Raw genomic sequence first — 24,146 nt, forward strand, 5'->3', positions numbered from 1 at the left:
TTTTTTAATATAGCAGCCCAAAGTGTTGGCTGTAATCAAGTGATTATCATCCAGGTTTTGATGCTGGGGAGAAGATTCTCTCTCCAAAACACAAGATGCTCTCTGGGTGACACATCTGGATGTCAGATAGATAACAGCAGCACAGAAAACCCTTTCTGGATTTGGGATCAAAGGAAAGACAGCTCAGGCCAGGAGAGATGAGCCTTCTGGCTCTAATTAAAATCTGATAGGTTAAAATGAGTAAAGCCATGTTATTGAGCACATGGTGCATGCAGAGCCCAAGCCCCCAAAAGGGTTCTGGGAGGAGGCTCTCCAAGGGACACTGGCAGTGACCTGAGACTCCACCCCCTGCCCCAGTAAAGGCACATCTGCTTCCAGGTGCTGTGATGCTGGGTAGGAACAGGGACAGCAGCTCTCCACAGAGACATGGAAATCTCCAGAACTTCCACCCAACCACTCTCTAGCACAGCCACGTTTTCCAAGCAGCAAAGCTTGAAAATTTGGGTTGGTCAACACCCCCATGGGTCCTTCAGAGGCTTTGGTTTTCTGCTCCTCTACCCCCACATGGCCTCCTCAACCCTCCCCAGCCTGCTTTAGGCCAAACTGCTGGCAGATACAACCCTGGCTGCAGGAGATGTGGGGATAAGGTCCCCTTTGCCTACCCAGTGGTGCACCCAGGCTGGACATTGCCTTCACTGATGCTGCAGGACCTCTACTGCTGCCAGCATCTCTGCACAGGCACACAGCCAAGAGTGAGTCCATCCTCAGCTGGGTGGGAGACACGTCACCAGCACGCTGGGATGGCAAAGGCTCCAGCAGCACATCCCAGTGATTCCCACCCTGGCAGATCCCGATAAATGGCCAGAAACCAGCTGTGGCCACACCAAAATGCCCCAGAGAAACATTCTCTTCTGCAGATACAGGAGAAATGCAGGATTTGGCTGTGCCACCCTCACACTTCACTCCCACCACCCCTTCTCAAGAGTAGGAGCTCAGCTTCACAGCATGCCAGGGAAAGCAAACACAGGAGGGAAAAATCCAGGAGCACCAGAGCCACTACATCCTGCAGAGAAACCATCCCAGAGAGCAAGACCTTTCCTGAGCCTTGAAACAACACCATGCCCAAAAGAGTCCTGAAACAACTCCCTGCGCTCCCCAGATCCAGGTGTCACTCAGAAGACCCCAACTGAGCTGGGCACTGCTCAGGATGGAGCAGGAATTTTTAGGCACAGAGCCTTCCACCACCCCAGGACACAGGGCTCAGGTCCATCCCCAGGGACAGAGAGTGAGAGGGCACAGAGCCCATGTCCCCTCGCTCTGGCCTTACTTGAGGACCCCGAGTGTGCTCATAGGACACAGAAGGTCCAAGGTGGTTCCTGAGAGCTCCATCCACAAACAGGAGTGTCATCCCCCAATGTCTCCCAGGGAAACCACACCTACACACAGCACTTGGTGTTATGTGGGGCACTGTGGGACCAGAATAACTCCTCTCCTGGCTGATCAGCATGTGAATAAATCAGTCACAGCCAAAAATAACCTCTGGACATTTTTTGACTCTTTCCTGGAAAACAGTTTGGGGCTGCTGCTTGAAAGAAGCCCAGATCTACTTAGTTACAGCTGCCAGACACTGAATTACAGGGTAGATTAAGTGGATTATGGATTTTGTACAAGCCTATCTTTCCCCTCTGTGCCCACAGCCCCTGGCACTGGGAATGTCTGCATGGGGAGCAGTTCTAGGCACCACCACCAAGCCTATTTAACTCATGATGCAGAGCCATCAGCTTTATGACACCTGTGTTAATGCCACAGTGAGGCTATAAACACCTGGAACCAGAAAGGCCAGGCTTTGGCAGGAGAAAATCCATGTGAGGATGCTCTGCACTAATGAGACTCTGAAAAGGTGAGAGTTTGGCTGGCACCAGACATCCCCGTCTCCCAGGCACCAGGCATCCCATGTTCAGCTCAGCTCCTTCCTCTGCGCTATGGATGTCCTGGGCAGCCCACAGCTGCAGAGTGTTTGCCCTGTGCCAGCACATCACATCATGATGTTGCCAGGAGGGAATTTGGAATCGCAGAGAAAATTCCACCAGGAATTTCCACCAGGAAGGGGTGGAAATGAGAAGTTTAAATGCATGCACCTGCCTTATGGGCAGCAATCCCAGGAGGGGGCTCTTTCCCTGTCATGTCATCCTGCCCTGGCGAGGGATGCTGCCCTCTCTAGAAGGCGGGATGTGGAGTCCAGGCAGGAGGAGCCTCCTTCCTTCCCTCCCTGCCACACATCCCTGCGCCCGTTATTTAAAGCTCTCGGCCCCGCTGCAATCGTCTCGCCGCTCCACGGAGGAGCTGCCCACATTCCCCGGCACGGCTCTGCCTCCGGGACCAGCGACACCAGGGGCTGGACACAGCAGGAGCTGCATGGAAGAGGCACCATGCAGCAAAAATCCCCGGGAACTGCCCTCTCCTGGAAACCGCTCGACACAGACAGAAGGATGGGGAAACAAGCTCTCATCTGCCACTTGTTTTCTTCTTTTTTTCATGTTTGGATGCAATTAAAGGCAGGCACCCAGCCGGCACCTCCTCACACTTGCTAAGAGAAGCACGGCAGGAACTGAAAATCAGGAGCAGAAAAAAAATAATCTGCATTTCAGAAAAATTCCAGCCTTGACAGTCCTGCAGGATTACAGAGCTGGAGACAGCAATCCACGAGCTGCTTAAAACATCAGGGTGAAGATTCAGCTAAGGAAGGGCAACGTGGAGGACACAGGGTCAGTCCCCTCCTGGCCAGCGGCTTTTGGAGAAGGTTTGACAGCCAGCTCCCAGATCCTCCTGTGGGGCGGGAATCACTGCGCTGCCAGTGCTGCCCAGGGCTGAGGGGCAGCAAGTTTTGCACAAAAATGAGAGAGATGAGCAGCTACTTCATTCATAAAACCACAGAATCACAGCATGGCTTGGGCTGGAAGGGACCTTAAAGGTCAGCTCATTCCAACCTCCTGCCATGGGCAGGGACACCTCCTACTAACCCCTACTAACCAAGCCCTGTCCAGTCTGGACATGGACACTTCCAGGGATTCAGGGGCAGCCACAGCTTCTCTGGGGAACCAGGTGGTGTGCCAGGGCCTCCCCACCCTCATAGGGAGCAATTCCTTCCCAATACCTAACCTAAACCTCTCTTCTTTCAGTGTGAACCCTCTTGTCCTGTCACTCCATTTCCTTATGCAGAGTCCCTCTCCAGTTTGTAGCCCCTTCACACCATGGAAGGGGCTGTGGGGTCTCCACACAACCTCCTCTCCAGGCTGAACTGTCCCAGCTTTCTCAGCCTGATTCCTCAGGACATCCTCACCCTACAAATGAACTCAAGGCTTTTACACTGTCCCCACATGGGTTTCAACCTGCTTGACCACACAACAAACAGAAATAAAATCCAATTATATGAGTACAACTTTTTTTAGCAGAGCCTGGAATCATTTCCCACAATTTCTGCTCCAGATGGGCCCAAGCACAGACCTGTCCCCCAACACTGCAGTTGTTCCATGTGATATTTTCCCTCCTCCCTGCTAAATGCCAGCCCATGTGAGCACACCCACAAGGGCACCCACCTCCAAGCCTTTCATCTGCTCACAGAGGAGGCCTTTGAGCACTGCAAACTCCCAACCACATCCCCCAGGAGCCTGGCCAAGGCTTGGACCCACCTGCAGGGCCCACAGCAGAGCCCTCAGCCTCGGTCAGGTCTGTCATCCCACACCTGGTGCTTGGAATGTCCCAGAAATCATCCGTAAGGAAGGTGCTGTCATTCTGTCATTCACACCGCTCTAGAAGGGCAGCTGGGCAGTGGATCCAACAACCTTCTCTTCCAGTTAATATTCAGAGACCTCACAGCTCAGTTTTGGGAGCCATCTGGGAAACCTCTGGCTCACCAAAACATTCTTTAGGAGGAAATTAATTGTGAATTAAGGTTTCAAGGTTAGATAAAGAATACAGTATCTTTCTGCTTTGCTGGAAACCCTGAAATGGCACTCCCCAGGCAGAGGAAGGACAGTCATGTCAATGCCTCTCCATGTTGCACACAGTGGAGGCCTCCAGAGGTATTCCCAGTTGGGCCCAAATTCGAGCTCAGCTCCCTCTGAGGCTCCAAGAATGACTCTCTCAGCTCCAGTGTGAACTTCCAGCTCCAGCACAGTGTCAGGCTCTTTTCCAGGACTTACTCAGGACCTCCACATCCTCACCCAGCACAGCGGGAACCACCAACTCACACTCACTCAGCCTCCTCCTCATCCCTGTTCTCATTCCCAGACCCCAGTGGGAGCTGCCCCAAAGGACAAGACTTGCAAAAACGTCCCTCTAAAGATGCAGATGAGAAGGGTTTCGGTGGAGGTTTTAGCCCTGGTGTCTTCTGAGACAGCTGAGACAGGCAGGAACACAAATCTCCAGCTGTCCAGTCCCTCTGCATCTTCACTGGAGCTGCTGCCAAGCTCAGCTGGACCGGTACAGAGCAAGAGCCACTCACCACAAAGACACAGAGATGAGCTGCACAGAGATGAGATGTTTAATCCCACATTTGCCAAGCTGGCCACTCCAGAAAGCAAGATCTGTCCATCAGTCCCATCACTGGTGTCTCAAGAACCTGCCAGTTCAGAGGCACCCCCGCCCTCGTGCTGGTGACACTAGTCTCAGACAGCCTCTGGTCTGACTCCTGGGAAAGAGCTGCAGGAGGAGCAAGCACTGAAGCTGGGAAGGCATCTGAGCACCACAGGGTGCCAGGGAGATGGCAGCAGGGACCTGAGCTGATGGCTCCCTGACAAATCTCCAGGGAAGTCCCTAGAGATCAGTCCTTTTTCCCAACCAGCACATGCAGGGAGCAGCACACCATGATGCCTGTGTCAAGGGCACAGGTACCTGAGACTCTCAGACTGATCATCAGAGACACAACAACACCCAACTTTCCACCTCCTGCTGTGTGGGCAGCACCACAACCAAGAAACTCCCAAAACCACACAGGCACATTCATCCAGGTCCCAAACTCTAGCTCACACCTGCCTCTGGACCAGCTCCTGCTTACACAGTGGCTTGGTGGTATTAAACCCACCAGGAGAACCTTATTCCAGCATCCAGCAGATGGTGGCAAATGAGCTAAAATTAACACTTTGCCAATCCTGAGTTGGCCAAAACCAGGCCCCCCCCAGAAGGGTTTGCACAGCTTTAACAAAACTCAGTTCCCTAAGCCAATTGCTGCTCTAATGATGCAATTGAGGGGATAAACAAGCCCTTCAAGGCTGGTTATTCAGGAGCAAACAGTGCTGTCTGGAGGCAGCTTGCAGCAGCCCCGTGAACAGAGCTAACAGAGGCTAAGAAGTAGCATGGGCACAGCTGGAGCTAGCCAAGCTGGCCGGATGATCTGCTGGTCCGGCCCTGAGCACACAGGCCAATGTTTAGGCTGAACCAGATCCATGACCATCTTCCCAGTTCCGAGCTGGCCCAGCTTGGAAGGCATTCATCTGGTGCTGAGCTCCAGGAGCATGTGTGTGGCAGCATTCCCACAAGCCAGTCCAGGCCAGAGCTCGGAGCCAAGCAGATGCTCAGTGGGGCTGACACAGAGCTCGGTGCTGGGTGGATGCTCCGGGGCTGGAGGCAGCACCGAGGAAGGCGGGAGGAGACAGCGCAGGGAAATCAGAGGACTAGGAGCAGGCCATGGGAGGACGAGGCTCACCCACATTCCTGCCCTCCCCTCGGTGTAAGGTAGAATCTGGGGGAGGGGATGCAAAGGGACAGCTTGGGAGCATATGGGGGGCTGCCAGATGCAGAGAGCAGCTAAAAATCAAGGACCCCTCTCCCGGGTTAAGGAATCACTGCCTCCTCCCTGCCCCCCATACCATGCGGCCTCGAGGGACGTGCGACCCTTCACCCCCCTGCCTGCACACCCAGTGGGGATGGAGCAGCATATCTCCCCGGCTCTCGGTACGGGGCCAGTGCACTGAGGGGAGCAACCCTAGCTCAAATGCTCGGTCTGCGGGTAAACCCAGGACAGAGCAAGTCCCCCCTCCAACCTAGCTCCGGGCGAGAATGACACTCCCCAGCTCAGACTCAACCCAAGGGAAATGAGGGAGCTCAGCACACCCTGACTCAGACACCCCCTCCAAGGGGTAACGGGGTGGGAGATGAAGCACCACCGGAGCGAGTCAGCCCCTTCCGTGAGGGACAGAGCATCCCCCGGTGCACGACAGGCTGAACATCCTACTGCGGCCCCGCCCGGGGGGCAATGGGGAGCATCCCCAGTAGGGGGGGTGGGGGGGGAAGAGGGCAGAGCATCCCCGGGAGGTGGCAAAAAGGGCAGGGCCCGCCGAGTCCAGCCACACCGCGGAGCTATGCATACCCACGGCGAGGGGCCGAGCATCCTCCCGGGGGGCAGCAGAGCTTCCCCGGGGGAGGCAACACGGACAGAGCCCTCCCGATCCGGCCCCACCGGGGTGGGGGGGACCTGAGCACCTTCCGGCGGCCCCACGGGGGTCACGGGGACAGAGCTCCCCCCGGGCGGCCCCGCGCGGGGCTGAGCATCCCCCGTGGGCAGCGCGGCCCCGCCCGCACTCACCGCCCGCCGAAGTCGCTGGAAGCCGCCGCTGCCGCCGCTGCCGCCCCGCCCTGCCCCGCCCACTGCGTCACCGTCCCCGCCTGGCCACGCCCTCGACACGCCCCCGAACGGCCACGCCCCCAGGGGAGGGGGTCGCAGGTCGGGGGTCAGGGCGGGACCCGGGGTCCTCCTGTGGACAGGAACCTACCTGGGGACAGGGTCCCCCTGGAAAGGGGAGGAACCCCCCCTTTTGGGCGTCACAAGAGCGACAGAAATCCCCCCAGGGAAGCTCTCCTTGAGGGCAGAAACCTCCTTAGGAGCAGGAATTCCCCCGGGAGGACAGAAGACTCTGAGGTGAGGCAGAAATGACCCCGCGGGAATAGGAAACTCTCTTGTGGGAAAGGTTCCTCCCTGGGGGAGACACAGCAATCCCCCTGGAATGGGCATAGAACTCTCCTGGCGGCAGGAACCTCTTCTGGGTTTATAGGTCCCCACAGGGGCAGGACTCCCCAGGGGTCTTGTCCAACCCCGAAGGGAGGGAGGCAGGAGCAGACCTGGACTCTGGGGTGTCCGAAGCCCTAGGTGCCCCCTCCCCCCCTACACCATGTGGGGAGCAGCGGTGGAGCCAGGGAGTGATCCCCGGACTCTGCCCCAGCCCCCTCCTCACCCTGCAAGGCTCAGTTCTGAGCCCTGGCAGGATGAGATGTGTCACCCCAGGCTCCCCTCAAGGATGTCTTCGGCATCATAAATGGGATTTGGGACAGAGGGCGCCCATGAACTTCCACTGCAGCAGCCAAAAGCCCACCCTGCTTCATCATCCTGCCCTGCACAGAGGCATCCGTCCCAAACAATTCATTTGGGGTCCCTTGGAAGCACAGCCCCTGGCACAACCTTTGCAATCCCCCAGCAGTCCTCACCCAGCCTACCAACGAGGAGCTCCTTTCTGTGACCCCCTGACCCCCCTGGGAACAACTGGAATCAGTAGCATCATCACAGAGCAGCACCTTACTCTCTCCAGGAAGGACATCGAGCTCATCCTCAGGATTTTTGCTGGAGGACCCTGTGCAGGTCTCACATAAATGCCTACAACCCACCAGAGGAGGGAGTGTGCTAGATCCTCCGCCAGCCAGACTCAGGAAGAACTGCCTTCAATCCCAAGAACATTTCATCTCTTTTCCACCTGCCAGAGTTTTCTAAGCCAAGACAAGCTTCACTTTTTAAAAATAATACTGTGATACAGTTCTCAAATAACTATGATGAATAGGATAATCCAAGGAACACGTTTTCAAGTAAAGAGGTGGGTGCAGCCAGGAGCACCAGGATCTGGTTTATTGACTGCCATCCACATTAATTTGTATCCATTGCCTTGAGAACAGAGGGATTAGGAGTAGCCTTTCTGTCAAGGAATGGCCTTTCCTGCCTGGATGATAAGAAATTTTCTCAATCAAATATGTTCCTTGCTGATAAAATGCTCTTTGTGTATTTAAGAAACCCTGAGAGAAATAGGGTCAGGCAGAGAAGTTATGGACATACCAGCTCCTGGCCATCCCTGGGAAGCAAAAGGAATGTGGGTTTCATGGATTTGTCCATATTCCATACTTTATCCTGCCATGGGGAGGCCCAAGAGCTGACACCACAGCTGTGAAAACATCTCACTGTCATTCCAATCCTCTCCTGAAATCTTGTAGGAAAGGGGCACAAGTGGGAATGCAGCAGTCTGGAGTGTTCAGAGTTATTGAGGGAGAATGGGGCAGGGCTGGGCTCTTTGGTCGCTGTGTAAACCCCAAAGGAGGGGAGCAGGATTCCACCAGCCTACCCAGTTTACTCCAGGACTAGGCAGGACTCCCAGCCATCTCCTGGCAGCGCCCAAATCCCCTTGCGAGCAGGGCACAAGCCCTCAGGGGGACACAGGCCCCAAAATCACCATCAGCCCCATGGCTGCCAGTCACAATTTCCCTTTGCAGATCCCCTGGAACCAATTCCTGCCCCATGGGGTGTCATCACTCTTTCAGCAAGCTCCGAGCACTCATTTCAGCTCTAAAGTAGCAAATGCAGTTTACAGCTGCTGGCCACCCATCACAGCTCCCACCACAGAGCTGTGGGTGGCACTGGGAGCCTGTGGTCTTGGCTGTGCTTGGGCACTGCTCAGTGGGTGTCTCCTGGGAGTGTTCCAAATCCTCTGAAATCATCAGGATAAACCCCACCAACACTGTCTTTTTAATGTCAGTGGCATTACTTTATCCTTGGCCAGGGTGTGTGGCCAACAGAGTTCCAGCCTCCACACAGACAGAAATACAAAACCTTTCTTTCCACATGTTTATACATTTTTAGAAGAAAAAAACAACCAAAAAAAAAAAAAAAAAAAACCCAACAAAAAAAAAAAAAAAACCACCCAAACAAACCCAAACCCCCCCCAAAAAACCCCAAACAAACAAAACAAAACTTCATTTGGTCTAAATTCCATAATTCTCCTATAATTCTCTTTAATTTAATAGTATTCTATCCTCTACCAGTTACTGATTTCTCACTTCTTATGTTAATTAGTCCATCTTTTTAGTCTTTTTAGTATCTTTGGAAAGTAGGAACTTTTAACACATAGATGGAGTTTGCCTCTTCTTTATCTTCAGGTTTCTGCAAAATGTCCTTGTAGTTCATAAATTCAAGATTCCAGATGTCCAACCTCACCAATATGTTCTTCTCTCCCAGGCTTTGTTCATTGAAGCATATCAGACTTAGTTTATCAAAACTTCAATTTCAGTACTTTTCCCAATCTGTGCTCCTACAGAAGTGGATCATGGGAACTTTGCTAAATGCTGGAAAAGAGTAATTTAAAAATAAAACATTATTTATAATTTATATATAGGTTATGATTAATTAAAGCATTTAATTTAAAAGTTAATTAAAACTATTAACAAAAATTATTATTTTAAAGTTCCATTGTTTCTAACAGGGGGTGCATTAGGGCAATCACCTCAGAGTTCCTCCTTACTGTGAGTGCTGGGGTGTCCTGCAATCATTACAGAACCCTTTACTGGGGGGCCAATTACCTCAGAGACCCTCCTTGCTGGGAGGATGGGGGAATCCCCTCAGAGCCCCCCCTTCACTGGCATGACTGGGAAGGGCAATCATCTCAGAGCCCCTCATTACTGGGATGACTGGAGACCAAAGTTACCTCAGGGGCTGTTATTACAGGGAGGACCTGAGGGCAATTCCCTCAGAGATCCATGTTCTGGGAGAACTGGGGACCCACTTACTCAGAGGCCCTCATTACTGGGAGCACTGGGGAGCCAGCATCCTTAAAGGCCTTTGTAACTGGGAGGAAGGGGGTGCCCTTCACCTCAGCGAAGGGAAGGGGGTGCTTTGTGCTTTGTGCCTGGGAGCAAGGGGGTGCTCCTCACCTCACCCTGAGTACTGGGAGGACTGGTGTGTAGGGGATCCTCTCAAGCGCCCTGGTTACTGGGAGGGGGCAGTTACCTCAAAGACCCGCAGTGCTGGACAGAATCCCCTAGGATCCCCATAACTGGGAGGACTGGGGCAGTCTGGAAGCCCCTCAGGGCCCCTGCTAATGGAGAACTGGGAAGAGGCAATCCCTCAAACCCCCCCAGTACGGGAGGGGCAATTTCTTCAGAGATCTTCATTACTAGGGATCTCCTTTACCGGGGGGAAATCTCTTGAATTTGAACGGAGGGAATCTCCTGAAGTGCTCTTGGTATTGATAAGACTGTGGGGGGGGAGAAACCCTCAGGGACCCTCAGCACTGGGAGAGGGGGAATCCCCTCAGGGGCGCCCGTCACTGGGAGCGCGGAGGAAACATGCCCTCAACCCTGGGCGGACTGCGGTGTTATGGCACAGCCCCGGTGACGTCAGAGCGGCGCGCGGTGTCGCGGCGGTGACGCGACGCGGGGCGGGCGCTGTGGCGCTGTCACCGCTGTCCCCGCGGGGCCCGGCCGGACATGGCCCCGCGCGGCCGCCCCGCCGCCGCCGCCATGCCCCGCAGGGGCGCCCGCAAACGCCTCAAATTCCGCGCCGACGACGTGTGCTCCGAGCGGGGTGAGAGCCGGGCCGGGCCGGACCAGCGGGGCCGGGCCTGGGCTGCGGCTGAGGGGGCCGGGGCTGATGAGGGAAGCGGCGTCTGAGAAGGGGAGCGGGGACTGTGAGGGAAGGTGGGCCTGAGGTGAGCCGGGCCGAGCTTGGCCCTGCTGATGCACGCCGGAGAGGAGGCCTGGGCCCGCATTAGGGCCTGAGGGAGGAGGTAGTTAAAAGGCCTGGGCTTGGCCTGGATGGGGGGGGATGAGGGGAAGGAGGACTGTCCAGTCTCACCTAGGAGTGAGCTGGGCCCTCTCAGGTTTGTGCAGGCAGAGAGCTGCGTCCAGGAGGGATCCTCTAGCGGGGATATGTGGCAATAAGACCTCTTTTCTTGTGGAGGAGGAGCCTGAGACCAGAGGATCAGCCAGGCTCGAGTTGGGCTGTGTAAGGGAGAATGGGATTATCAGTGGCTGAGGTGGTGGGAAAAGGAGAATTGTGCTGGGCTGGGTGGGGCGTAGGTCCCCTGAGCCTGGTAGACCGATGGTCTGAGTAGAGACTTTCTGGGCCTGCACGTCTCTGCTGAGGCTCATTTTCCTGCTTTTGCATCTCCTCCTCGAGCCCCTGCTCCTCTGAGGACTGTTCCCTTTAGTCGTCGTGACTCTTAGCCCTTTCATCCCCTCCCCATAATCCCTAATCGCTCTGACCCTTGTTTCCCCCTGTCTGCAGTGACGGTGGCAGATTATGCCAACTCAGACCCAGCTGTTGTGAAGTCTGGGCGGGTGAAGAAGGCTGTGGCCAACGCAGTGCAGCAGGAAGGTGAGTCTGCCCTGGGGCCCCAGCCTTCTCCACACTGCCTTCAGGTTTTGCTCTGCATGACATGGGAAGCTCCTGTTCCTTAAACTGAGAAAATGTGTTGTCCTTTAGTGCTGAAAATGAGCCTTTGCTACTCTGTAGACCACCAGATGTTAAGGACTTAGGAGGTTTAGCAGAAAGCCTGCTACAAGAATTGCTGAGTCTTTGATAGTGCCTGAAATGGAAAGGCTTGGGTGTCATCTCCTGCTTGAAGCAGAAAATAGCATTATAAAAGTCTTTATTACTTTATTACCACATGTAAAACTGTAGATAACTTTATTAGCAGGTAAAGTTCTTTGCCAGGGGAGTAAAGTTGTGATAGGTCTGTCAAACGTGTGCTGTGAGGAAGCTGTTGCTGTTTTTTTGGTGAACTTTGCAAAGAAGGAGTTTTCCTGGAAGGGTAGTGCAGCATTTTGTTATCTGCTTCCTCCTTGTATGGGAGCTTTCCGAGCTAACACACCCCACTTGCTTGAGAAATGTTCATGTTTTGGCCTTTTAAATGTAGCTGTCACAGGTGTTGGAGGTGGATGTTGTGTTGACAGTGATGACTGAACTTTTCATAAAGGGAAACTCTTGGTTTGCTGCTGAAATCTTGCATTGTTAGAGGCAGTATGCATCTTCTTCAGCTGCTACTTCTCAAGCTTTTAAGATCAGGGCACCTCCCTCTTTTGTGGCCTCCTTTGTTTGGAGCTTCCCTCCTCCCAGTCCCGCTCCTGTTCACCCATTTGTGTTGTCTCCTTGAGGCTAAGTCCAGCACTTCAGTAGCATGCTGGCAAACCGCTGGTGTTCTGTTCTCCCTGCCCCCAGTATCATCTGCTTCATCCAGTTTATCCCCCTTCCTGCTGTGTTTCTGACTCACCTCATCCTGGTGCCTCTGGGTCACAGCAGTTCTGTGCCCACCACTTTCCCAGGTCTTTTCAGTGCAGTCTCAGGGGTTTCCCCTCAGGCTTCAGGGATTCTCGGGATCTCTCCTCCCCCTCCCCAGGGCTGTGCTCCAGCCTTATCTGGCCCAGCCATGACCGTGCTGCAGCCTTATCTGTGCGTGTCGGGGTGCCGCTTGTAGGAACAGGAACTCCAACCTTCGGCCTTGCTGCCCTCCAGAAACTCGGCTCATAGTAAAGCCCGTGCTGGGTGTGGCTGCAGTGGGCGGAGCGCCTCCCACAGCGGGCCTCCCATGGGAGATTCACCCACAGGGAGCTGCGGCTAGGAGGAATTTTTCTTCCTGATTCTAGTGCCCAGAATGGGAGGATTGCAACAGTGGGATGAAGAGAGGGGGTCTCTGCAAGACTGCAGTGCAGCCATTCACTGCTCGGTGGACTCATGCTGTTGACTCAGAGGTTGACTTTTCCTTCGCAGCGAGGGGTGGACTCTTCTTTTAAACTCCACTCTGAGTCCCTGTCAGTTTTGTCCTCTCTTGCTTGGCTGTATTTGATGTCCTAACTCACTGTCTTTTGTGTTTCCACCTATTCCACTCTCTTTTTACCTATAAAAGGTCATGTGGAGAGGACAGAGGGGGAAACAGCTGCCATGAATATATCCAGGTGCCAGGAAAGCATCCAGAACAAACTGCAAAGTGAGGTAGAACTGGTTTAGCAAAACACTGAGGTGTGTCTAGTCAGTGGGTACAATCAAGCCCTGTCTGAAGACTGTCTTTCCATCTGGTGTCTTTTCATTTTAAAACCTTGTTTGGTGGTTAGAAATGAGAATATTTTTCACCTGAGTTTATGTTCAGTTTCTTGTTATTTTTTGTTTTTCTGCTACTCTGTCTCTGTGATTCGAGCAGCACATTTTGCTCTTAAGTGGCTCTGGTGACTGCAGTGACTGGAACTGGGATGTATAAAACTTTCCTGGGCTTCAGTCTGTGCTGAGTAGAAAAGCTTTAAAACTATAAGCCTCCTCTGACTTCGCTGGTCATGTTCTACTCTTTACCCAGTTTGCTGGGTTGAAATTCAGCTCTTGAATGAATTCCACAGCCTGTTTGTTAGCCTTTGTGCTGCTGTGGCAGTGCTGGTCTCTGTGCCAGTGCCTCACACAGCTGTAATGCAGGACCACACCTTTCTTTTTCCAAGACTGTCATTACTGACTCTCTTGTGGATTTTTCTGCCCTAATGAGCCCTCAGTTTACAGATCAAGTTTTAAAAATAATATTCCTGAAGAGGGATATGTCTAAACATGTCCTCAGATACAGGAAAAAGCCAGCCCCAAGCTCCAGCTGACTCAACTGGCTGTTTTCCTTACTAGGCCAGAGCCTTCCCCTTCACTAAATCCCAGGGTAAGTGGAACTCCTGTGCACTTGACACTGAGTTCCAGCCCCAGGGGATTGTGTCATCAGCCACAGGGAGGTTTTCCTGCTGCAAAGGGAGTGAGTCTTCTCCATGTTCATAAAACAGTTCCAGAGCAGGTGCTGACTCCAGGCTGAACATGGCCATGCAAGGCAACTCTGCTGTTCTGGGAAACCAGTTACCCCTTAGAAAAAGCCTGTTGTTTTATTTGGAGTTGTAAATAGCTTCAGCTAAACCAATGGGATCTGCATAATATGCTGGTAATCATCCTCATTGTTCATTACTTAAAACAAGCAGCTGAATAATTATGTTTCTCATTCACTCACCCCTGCTAATCTTTCTCTGACAAGGTAATCCTTGAGCTCAGGATTTGCTTGCTTGTGTCACTCACCAGAAAGCTTTAAGGCAGTGGTTCCACTGAGGCATCTCCTGAACTTGGATCACCTTTTCCTCTCTGCTGTTGTATTTACTGTCATTTTTCATTCCAGTAAAATCTCTGTGTGGTTTGGAAGCTTCCTGTGTCCCTACTGAGGAAGTTCTCTCTGTGTCAGGAGAGTCCTGTGACAGCAGTGATGAGATGGATACCAAGGAGAGCATCAGCGGGAGGGCAGCCTCGAGGAAAAAGAAGAGCAAAAGGCACAAAGGTGTGGTCACCTGCCGTCCTGGGGCTCTGTGGGCTCCTGCTCCGTGTCCAGCATGGGGGATGCTCATGTTGGGGATCTAGAGGATGGTCATGGGGCTCTTGGAGCATTCTGGAATTTGTGTGTGTACAAAGAAATGCCAAGAGTTAAGTCACTTGTAAATCTGCTGGCACTTGGTCACAGGCGCTGTATTTGCACAAAGGCAGAGCCTGGGGCATGAAATCAGAGCTTGAGAGCTCCTTGCTTTTAACAAATATCCCTCAGCCTTGGAAAACAAACACTGCTATTCCAAAGTTGTGCAACTTTGCCACTGGATGTGTTGCTTCACTGAACATGGGGTGGTGGCAGCGGGTTTGCTTTGGGGTTGAAGTGCTGCTGTCCATGATGCATTTGTTGGCAAAACACAGGCTCTGTTTTCAGTGTTTCCAAGGCTGTGGTTTGTTATAAATGGGTTTAAAGGACTCTTTTTTCCAGCTAGGAAGTGCATTTGATCCTAGTGGCACCTTAATACATTATTTCAAGGGAGATGTATGCTTCAGCATTTGCACTTTGTGCAACTCCATAGAAATCCATTGACAATGCAGTGGAAGCATCAAACAGCTCTGCTGGACTGGGGAACCCTGCAGAAGTTTCTAGTAACAGGTTGCTTTCAGGTTGAGAATCAAATTTTAACCAGTTTTCTTGAGCTTAATAGCAATTTATGTAGCACGTGATCATCCATCCACCCCAGACTGAGGGTGGACAGCACTTCGTCTGGGAAGGGAGTTAAAAGAGGTTAATCTCTTTTATTAAAGCATCCTTCAGAATCCTGGCAAAATAATATCTGAGTGTCTGGAGCTATGAGTCTGGGAAGACAGTATTCTGTTCTACCACAGCCTTGTCTTGTTTCTGCTACATGTTTAGGGAGGAAAAAATGTTGATAGAACAGTGATACTTCTGGCTGCCCTCTGAGTTCAGCAGTGTAGATTTTGATGGCTTCTTGAGCCAGAGCTGACCCAGCAAAATTGGTGTAGCAGCCCATTGTGGATGTGCCTGCCATAAATCTGAAGTGCTGTGGGGAAGTGATCACATCCAGAGTTTTCTTTGGCAAGTATCACATGAGGATAAAGAACTGCCCTTTCTATTAACCTGCTGTCTCAGGGTTAGATCTGGCACCCTCAAGTTCCCAAACACCTCTTCTATGCCAGAGACCTCACAGCAGCTTTTCCTACTAGCACTGTGAACAAGTTGTGTTTTTCCTTCTCTGTTCTTAACCTTCCTAATGCTCAGTATTGTTCACCTACTTTAAAAGTATTTTTTACTCCTAAAGTTGGAGCAATGTCTGTGGAAAAAAATGTAGTGTAAACTACAAAACACTCCAGGAATGAAAGGAGCGTGAGCCCTCAGTTCTGGCTGAGCAGTTCTGACACCTCTAAGAGGAACAGGCCATTCTCTCCATCTGAATTGCATTAAAAGCTCTATCCAAGAAGTTTTAATGAAATAAAGAGATTTAAGAAAAGAAGCTGATTGCCAGGTGCAGAACAGAATTTCCCTCCCTGACAGAGCTCCTACCAAAATATTGTGACCACTGGAACAAAGACCTGACAAGCCTGGCAGTACCAGTGATCAGGGCTTCATGTGTGAAACTATTTCAGTCACCTGTTGAATGTGCCCTTTTCATTAAAAATGCAGGAACATGGCCCTCCTTTACTTGAAGTTGCCTCTTTATTTACATCTAATTTTTATTTCTCAACTACAGTGTGGTATTTCCGCTGTGCCAGGGTCAAGTATCAAAACAGGGTCCAGAAAGGCTTTGTGGTGTCCATCCTTGCACACAGCACTCACTTGGACAAGATGCTGAACAAAATGACCTAATTCTGTATGGTTTGAGCTGAGCTGCTTGATTAGAAACCCCCAGAGAACCCTTTCAGCCTGAATTCCTCTATGAATCTGCCATTTTTCCCACTTGTGCAGCAGGGATGATGTTGGCAGGTGTCCAGCCTAGGGGAGGTGTCTGGCTGTGTGGACCCTGATGGGAACGGGGAGCAGGGCCATTGAGGCTGTGCATACTGGGGCTTGGGCTTTCCCTGTGTGTGTCAGGGGCTCGCGTGTGCCACCAGTGTGCAGCACGTGTCTCTGGGTGGGAGTTGGTGCAGATGTGATGTCCTGCACTAATCCACCCTCGTTGCCTTTAGAAGATGCCGAAGGGGGAGGAGGAGAGGAATATCCCATCGACATCTGGCTGCTCCTGGCTTCCTACATCCGCCCTGAGGACATCGTCCGGTTCTCTCTGATCTGCAAGAAAGCCTGGACTGTCACTTGCACTGCTGCCTTTTGGACCAGGCTCTACAGAAGGTGAGACTCTAGGGGGTTTTAGAACTGGTTGTGGGAGGTTTCAGTGGAGAGCAGTTCTCTGCAGAGCTGGAAATAAGGGAATAATTCTCTGTAGGCCTGGGCCCTGTGTTTGCACTTTGACGTGGTGATGTGGGCCTCTCTTGTGGAATATTCTTATCCCTCAAGGACAAGCTGGGAGAGCTGGGGTTGTTCAGCATGGAGAAAAGAAGGCTTGGGGAAAACATCCCTGTGACCTTCCAGTACCTTAAGGGGTCTTATAAAAGGGAGGCAGAGGGACTTTTTATATGGGTGGGTGGTGACAGGACAAGGAGTAATGGTTTTAAACTGAGGGCAGAGGGCAGGATTAGATTGGATGTTAGGAAAAAATTCTTGACTGTGAAGGCAGTGAGGTCCTGGCACAGATTGTCCAAAGAAACTGGCTGTCCCATCCCTGGTAGTGTCCGAGGCCAGGTTGGAGCACCCTGGGATAGTGGAAGGTGCCCCTGCCCATGGCAGGGGGTGGAATGAACTGAGCTTTAAGGTCCCTTCCAACCCAAACCATCATAAGATTCTTATATCTCATCTGCTTTGGGTATGGAAATGGATCTTTGGGGTGTATTCCGGTATGTTCCCTGTTAAATCTCAGAGCTTTTTGTTCTTTTCTGCTTGCCATGGCCCAACAATTGTATATATCAACCTCTCCAAGTGTGTATGGCAGGGTCGGTGCTGAAAGGCAAACATCATTGATGGACAGCTTGCCCTGCCTCAAGCTCTAATCACAGCCAGTGTTGTATTGCACTAAATAGTTTATTTAGTTGTTGTTGTTGCACTGGTGATGGGCAATTTCTACTGAGCATGTTGGGTCAAGTAGACGGGTTTTCCCCCTCCCTCATTACATGGTCTCCCCCTCACACCCCCCCTGTTATACACACCTGGTCTGTCCCATAGGTAATTTGCCCCTCCCCAATGGCATCCCATTGGCCCCGGTCCTCTCTCCCCCACCCCCATCCCCTAGGGTATAAAACCTCCTGTGTGAGAGTTCCATGCCCTCTTTTCCTACCTGGGTGACCCCATCACCAGAGTGTCTTGCACCAAGCCAAGAAACAGGATACTTGCACCCATGTGGAGAAGAGTGCCTCTCGTCTTTTACTTTCGTCTATGCGGGTCCGTGTGGGCTAGAGTCTGAGCTAGCCGGATTGGACTCATATAAGGCCCAGGAAAACCACGGATTACCACAAGCCACCTCCCTGTAATTTGGGAATTTTGGAGCTGTACAGTGACAGGAGTAAGTGAAAGCAAGGAGGGCAAAGTGGTGGTCAAAACTTGATACAAATCCTTTTGTCCCAGTACATGCACTGAGATATTCCTTCAGGAGAGAACATTTTCTTTACATAGGTCTACCTGTTGCCCAGATGGCACAAGCAGCAGGGGCACAGAGAATGGCTGTGGTCGTCCTTGCCCCTGGTTTTTAGTGTGACATTCCCTAACAAAGGCTCCTTTGGAATGTGATCAAGTAACAGCCCTTGAGTGCAGGTATTCAGGCTGCTCAGGCAGTGCTGAGAGCTGCAATCAGCTCAGCTGGGAGTCCCTGGGAACCTGCAGCAACCTGCAGCCCTTTGTGCAGCCTGCAGCTACATCCCCAGCTGGTCTCTGGGCAAACTAGAAATGATTAGGAATTGTAGTAGATGTGTGGGCTGGAAGCCTGCCTGGTGCAGGTCAGGGCTTTGAGGCTGCCATGTGGTGTTCTGTCAGCAGCACAACCCCCTCACAGCCCTCAGAGCTGACCAGAGTCCTGTCAGATGTGTGTGTGGAATTTTTCTCCCAACACGGCTCTATCCCTGCCCTGCTGTGCCCTGGAGCTGACATGTTGCTGTGGGTTGTGCAGGCACTACAGCCTGGACGCGTACCTGCCCCTGCGCCTGCGCCCCGAGTCCATGGAGAAGCTGCACTGCCTGCGTGCCTGCGTCATCCGCTCCCTGTTCCACATGTACGAGCCCTTCGCCGCCCGCCTCTCCAGGAACCCTGCCATCCCAGACAGTACTCCCAGCACTTTAAAGAATTCCAGAGTAAGTGGTATCACTCAGGAGCTGGGATTTGTCTGAGGTGTTGCTGTTTCTGTTTGGTTTGATTTTTTCTTTCTAGATGAAAAACAGATGATATGGAGATGGTCACCAGTGAAGCTGGTGTAGAATGGGTATTCTCAGTGAGATTTGTAAAAGTGGGCTGGTTACTTGTACCTGAAGAGTTACTCCAAAGAGTAACTTCTGCTTAAGTCCTGCACTACTACACCATTTTAACCAGCAAAAGGGCCCTGGTATCACTGGATGTCAGAACTGCCAGGATGTTTGCAGCTTCCCTTCCTCTGATCAAGGCTGCGTAGGATCAGCTTTTATGTGTTTTGCTTTATTCTGATACTGTCTGCTAGAGTACATCTTCTCTCTGTAACAGGCCTCTGGAGAGCTCAGGAGTGACACTGATGCCTGGAGCTGTGTCACCCTGCTTTCCTACAGGTCATCCATGGTCTGGTGTGTGGGTGGGGCGGGGTGGTGATGCTGGGGTGAGCATGGCAAATGTGCAGAGCCAGTGTCTGCTCTGGGACTGGGCTGCACTTGTGTTGGGCTGTGAAGGGTTTGTCTGTCATGTGGGCAGGTAATTTTCTGTGCTATCCCAGCTTGGAGCACTTGCATATCATTCCTCTTTAATTGCTGTTGACCATTAACTCTGAAATGCTTTTGTGTCTCTTGTTTGGTTTTAACTTGCAACTGGCTGATAATCTGTGAGCAGCTTAAGCAACAATGTGAATTCTCCACCCTCCAAATCCTAGGTCAAAAACCTGTTGAAAGAGGTTTCTGGAGCCGAACTGGAGTGTTTTTTGTTGAGGAGTTGTTCTTTCTTTTCTATTTGAAATAGAGGAGCCTCATCTATCTGTACATGACATTCCACCTTTCTTCCTTCCTCTCGCTGTCATAGGCTTGGGGAGCATCCAGCAGCACCCAGGAGGTGGTGCTGCAGCACAGGGAAAAGCACATGGCTCTGTGTGCGGTCTTATCTCCAGAGCTCCTTGTTCTCTTCCTGAATCCCTACGCTGGGGATCTTCATTCTTACCAACTGAAAAAGCAAGACACTTTGAGGAAATTCCAGTAGTCCTGAGCCCAAGCTCCCACTGCTCGTGGCTGTAGGAGCTGGAGCTGGAGCGTGGCGGTGCTGGCAGGGTCAACATTTCGGGAGGATTCCTGGTGACATCATAACGGCTTTGGGTGCCCACTGCTAGTCCTTCTCCTGTACTAATAGTTGGAGGAGGATCCTTTAAGTGCAGTCTTTCATTGTTCAGCTTGTAAAAAAGGAAATTAAATGGGGATGAGACTTTGTCAGAGCAGTAGAGGTTTGACCTAACCCCTTGCAGCATGAAAGAGCCACCCTGAGTGTGGTCTTGCTGTACTACTGCACTGCAGGACTCTGAGCTCCACTTGTGTGACTGTGCACACAAATCCCTCAGCACAGAGGGTTTGGAGGAGGACCTGGCACTGCCTCCCCACATTCTGGCTTTCCCGGGCTTTGGTTGTACCTTTGTGGGTTGCTGACACTAACGGCAATGCCTACCTAAACTGCATGTGGCTAGAGGAGAGCCCAGCCCCAGATGTGATCCAACCTAGCTTTTCCTCTTTAATTTCCTTTTTTCTTTCCCTAGCCTAGCTTGTGTGGGACACTGGAGCCGTTATGGTGTCAGCAGAGGTGTTTGCCCTTTAAAGACACCCCATTATTTTGGGCGGAGCGGCCCCGCACGGCGCGTCTGAAGGGCAGGACGGCTGACCCGAGGACGACATCCTCTGCCCCTTAGGAGGTACTGACCTTTTGTGCTTCACTACTTGCCATGACCAAACAGGTTGCTAGACCAAGCTGCCTCTGCAGGTGAACTACAAATGCCACTGACAATGGAGTTAAACTCAGCAGCATCTGCTGCTCGTCTGAGTTAAAAGATCTGGAGAATATTTTTATTGGAAAAAAACTTGAGGGCTGCTTCCTCCCAGGTGGAGGTTATTCTGCACATGTTTCTGAGCTTTACTCCACAGAGCTTTGTTGTTCACCTCATGAGGATTGTGGAGAAAAAAGGTCTTTTAAGGACTTGGTTATGGATGTGACTCAGAGTTGAAGTAGAGGGTCTTGTATCCCTCCTGGTCTCTTCGGAGCCCCTGTTGTGGAGGCTGGCTCTGGCTTTGTTTTATTAGGATCACTCCATCCTGGAATGAAGTTAAATGTGTGCTTTGCCCTGTAACCCAGTAAGGCCTTCTCTCTTCAGGAGAGACTGTGGAGTCTCAGGGAGTTCTCTTTACCTACATTATTCCTCCTTTACCTGCTGACAGATAAGACCAGATTAAAGATAAGACCAGCTGTTGTGAGCTGGCATCTGTGGTGTGGAAAAGCTTTGTGGGATGGCTGGACTGACTTGCCAGGTTCTTTCCTTGGCTGTTGAAGGCTGGTGGCTTGTACTGTGATTGGTTGGCAGGGATTTCCCTCCTACAGGAGTTTTTCTGAGCCTCCTGCTCTAGAACAAGCTTCTGGGCTGGAGCCTGTGGCCCACACAGTGATAACCAAGTGAAATTGGAGCAGTCCTGGTGTATGTCTGCATGAGAGAGAAGTGCTGGTGACTTCTGAGGCTGTTTGAGGCTGGTTTCTCATTTTCTTTTGAAAAGAGACAAAAGGTTGGTCAGACTGTGCTGTCCTGGCAATGGTTTTGGACTCGAAATGATGACAGTCAGTGCTGGTAATGGCAAGGTCAAGGTCTCCATTTGATACCACAATGATTTAGGAACTTCTTCATCCATCACCTCATAGCTCATGTAGTGGTCTTTGTATTTCCCTCTGGATCCTTTCCTTCTCAATCCTTATTCTGTTCTCTGTTGTTTCTTGCTTTAACCTTGTTTGGAACCGTTTTTAATGGGAGTTGCTGGTGGATGGCGGGAATGGGTGAATCTGCACCACTCATACCTGCCCTAGGAAAGGGACAAATGGCACATCAGGATTTTGCTTGTTTTGGCACATCAGTGACTACATGTTGTATGAGGAGTTGGCCAGCTTGAAACTGGGAGATCTACACTGCTTAGAGGGTTCTTTGAATATAATTAATTTGAATTAGTGGCTCCTAATTGCTCCTATGTAATTGTGTTTTCAATTGGAAGCCTGTATGATATGTTAAAACTTATTTAAAGTGGTGCTTCTAAGGGTTTCATAATTTTGTGTTTCTTTTTTCCACCTCAGTGTCTGCTTTTCTGGTGCAAAAAGATTGTAGGGAACAGACAAGAAGCAATGTGGGAATTCAACTTCAAGTTCAAAAAGCAGGTATGAAAGAACCAGATCAGCTGTGACTTTTGTTTGAAGCAGAAATCATTTTTCTGGGGGGTAGAAGGGAAGTGAAAACTTTTTGTCCATTCAGAGAATAAATGCAAACAGATTCCCATGTTAAACTAAAGCACATTGTGGAACTACACTCAGTTTTCAGTCTGTGTTACCAAGACATTTAGAATTCCACATTTTTATTTCTTCCTTTGGTATCCTTTCTCTGCTATAAGATGTGGATCACCACTACTGATTGTTACTGATTGTTAAAAACCAGACTGTCTGGCTGCAGTGGTCACAATGTTGACCAAAATCTGAAACTTCTTGTTATGCCATTGCCAAGATTTCTCAGATGAGTGAAGACAGACAGCAATGCCAGGGAAAGCCTCCAGTAGTGGGTGTTGGGAGAAGCCAGTAATTTCAGGCAACCTTGGGAATTGTGCAGCTTTCCCCTCTAAAGAAATGGGTCCCCTCTAAAGAAATTTGCCCATCCTGAGTGATGGCATTTTGTTGTTATTGTGACACTTTGCCCAAATACCTGGGGAGGAGGAGAGACCATGCCAGGCCACACTGGGGAGGAGCAGCCAAACCCAGAGAGTTTCCTGCTTTGCTAAATCAGCCTCTCTTTCTTTCAAGTCTCCCAGATTTAAGAGCAAGTGTTGCAAAGGTCTCCAGCCCCCAATCCAGTATGAGGAAGTGCACACAAACCCAGATCAGGATTGCTGCCTGCTGCAGATCACCACCTTCAACTTCATCTTCGTGCCAATCGTCATGGGCATGACCTTCACCTTGGTGAGTGGGAGAAAGCTGCCAGGCTTTGCAGATGAGGTTCCTGTAAGGACATAAGAGGGCACCTGGAGTCTCTTGTGCTGGAAGAGACCCACAGGGTCCCCTACTCCTGGCTCTGCACAGGACAACCCCAAGAATCCCACCCAGTGCCTATTTTGGGCTGTATAAATCCTAGTGCTCTATCAGCAAACCAGTTCTGGGAATCATATGGTTAATTAAGAGAGGAAGTGCCCAGAATCTCAGTTTAACTTCTCCATTTCCCCTGTTTGGTGCAGTGAATAGAGAGGATGTAGAGAATCTGCCAGGAGCTGTGGTTACACAGTGTTTGGCTGCATGTCACTTATCAGGTACAGGAGACAGGGAGCAGTACAGGTAGAGCTCTGCCCCTTGCCTCATAGGAATATTTCTTTATGGCAGTAAATTCTGAGAGGAAAATCCCACATGAGCAAACTCTTTGATTGTGTGTTTGGTCCCTGATTGGGACTCAGGGTTTCAGAAGTGGCCAGTGCTCAGGAGAGGTTCAGTCTGGCCTCACTTAGGTGTTGGGCAGTGAGTTCCAGACTTCTCCTGACAGTCACGCGTTTCCAGGTTCACTTAGAATCAGAGTCATAAAATTGCCTAGATTAGAAAAGACCTTTAAGATCAAGTCCCAGCACTGTCCTGTTCACCCCTGACCCATGTCCCAAGTGCCACATCCGCAGGCCTTTTGAACACTGCAAGGGATGGTGACACCACCACTGCCCAGGCAGTTCCAGTGTTCTTTTACAACCTTTCCAGTTTTCAGCATGATTATTTGGGGCTGCCAGCCAGACAGCTGGTTTGGATGAGAATGAGAATGTGACTGTGAAACACCTTGTACAATTCAGAGGAATATAAAGTCTAGAAGTGTTGTGTTGAGAGCTCTCTTGGTCATTGTGACTCTCTGAAGCAGCTCTGGTCTCCTCTCTTGCAGTTCTCCATCTCGGTGAGCACAGACATGCGGCACCACCGTGTGCGCCTGGTGTTCCAGGACACACCCGTGTGCAACGGGAAGAAGCCACGCATGGAGCAGGGGGTGCAGGTGGTACTGGACCCTGTGCACAGTGTCAGACTCCTGGACTGGTGGCACCCACAGTACCCCTTCTCCCCAAAGGCTTAGTGCTCTCCTGAGGCTGCAGGAGCCCACAGGGGACTGAATCTGGCAGGCTGAAGAGAATTTCTAGGAACCAGGAAATCCTATTTTTATTTCTGAAATAAATTCTGCAGTCTCCTTGCAAGTGGTTGAAGCTGCTGAGCTAGTTTGTATGTATATAACTTCTGGTCAGTAATGAACAGAGCTGAGTGTAAAGCAGAAACTATTTGTAAACA

At 51.2% G+C, this 24,146-nt stretch overlaps 2 protein-coding genes and 1 long non-coding RNA gene across 14 annotated transcripts in view; 1 reads left to right on the forward strand and 2 right to left on the reverse strand.

Moving 5' to 3' along the window:
* Positions 1-6,638, reverse strand: part of PPFIA4 (PTPRF interacting protein alpha 4) — a 62,109-nt gene extending 55,471 nt beyond the window's left edge. For all 7 annotated transcript variants that reach the window (XM_050985329.1, XM_018922280.3, XM_050985328.1 and 4 more), the window contains exon 1: positions 6,584-6,638. The gene's annotated coding sequence lies outside the window, so the exon portion shown is untranslated. The remainder of the gene's footprint in view (positions 1-6,583) is intronic.
* A 2,390-nt stretch (positions 6,639-9,028) lies between these two features.
* Positions 9,029-11,308, reverse strand: LOC108963128 (uncharacterized). Its single transcript, XR_003945284.1, has 2 exons — positions 10,883-11,308; positions 9,029-9,375 (listed from the first exon to the last, which is right to left on the reverse strand). It is a non-coding gene; the product is annotated as an uncharacterized LOC108963128 (long non-coding RNA).
* On the forward strand, positions 10,445-24,064 carry TMEM183A (transmembrane protein 183A). Of its 6 annotated transcripts, none has more exons than XM_050985060.1 (8): positions 10,445-10,612; positions 11,315-11,404; positions 14,211-14,366; positions 16,538-16,697; positions 18,562-18,742; positions 21,933-22,013; positions 22,647-22,802; positions 23,731-24,064. In XM_050985060.1, exons 1-8 carry the CDS (start codon positions 10,516-10,518, stop codon positions 23,935-23,937), a joined length of 1,128 nt encoding a protein of 375 aa, XP_050841017.1. In that variant the 5' UTR covers positions 10,445-10,515; the 3' UTR covers positions 23,938-24,064. The 6 variants fall into 6 exon arrangements, with proteins under 6 accessions (XP_050841017.1, XP_009095593.1, XP_050841018.1 ...); XM_009097345.4 differs by having other exon boundaries at positions 23,752-24,064; XM_050985061.1 differs by having other exon boundaries at positions 16,541-16,697.
* The last annotated feature ends 82 nt before the right edge of the window (positions 24,065-24,146 follow it).

This window comes from Serinus canaria, chromosome 26, assembly GCF_022539315.1.
Source record: "Serinus canaria isolate serCan28SL12 chromosome 26, serCan2020, whole genome shotgun sequence".
NCBI classification, from domain to species: domain Eukaryota; kingdom Metazoa; phylum Chordata; class Aves; order Passeriformes; family Fringillidae; genus Serinus; species Serinus canaria.

Bases quoted from the DNA above. Each gene is read 5' to 3' on its own strand.
- TMEM183A (XM_050985060.1), top strand. From the start codon at position 10,516: ATGGCCCCGCGCGGCCGCCCCGCCGCCGCCGCCATGCCCCGCAGGGGC. The intron at 16,698-18,561 runs GTGAGACTCTAG...TGGGTTGTGCAG, and splicing joins TGGACCAGGCTCTACAGAAG to GCACTACAGCCTGGACGCGT. The intron at 18,743-21,932 runs GTAAGTGGTATC...TTTCCACCTCAG, and splicing joins GCACTTTAAAGAATTCCAGA to TGTCTGCTTTTCTGGTGCAA.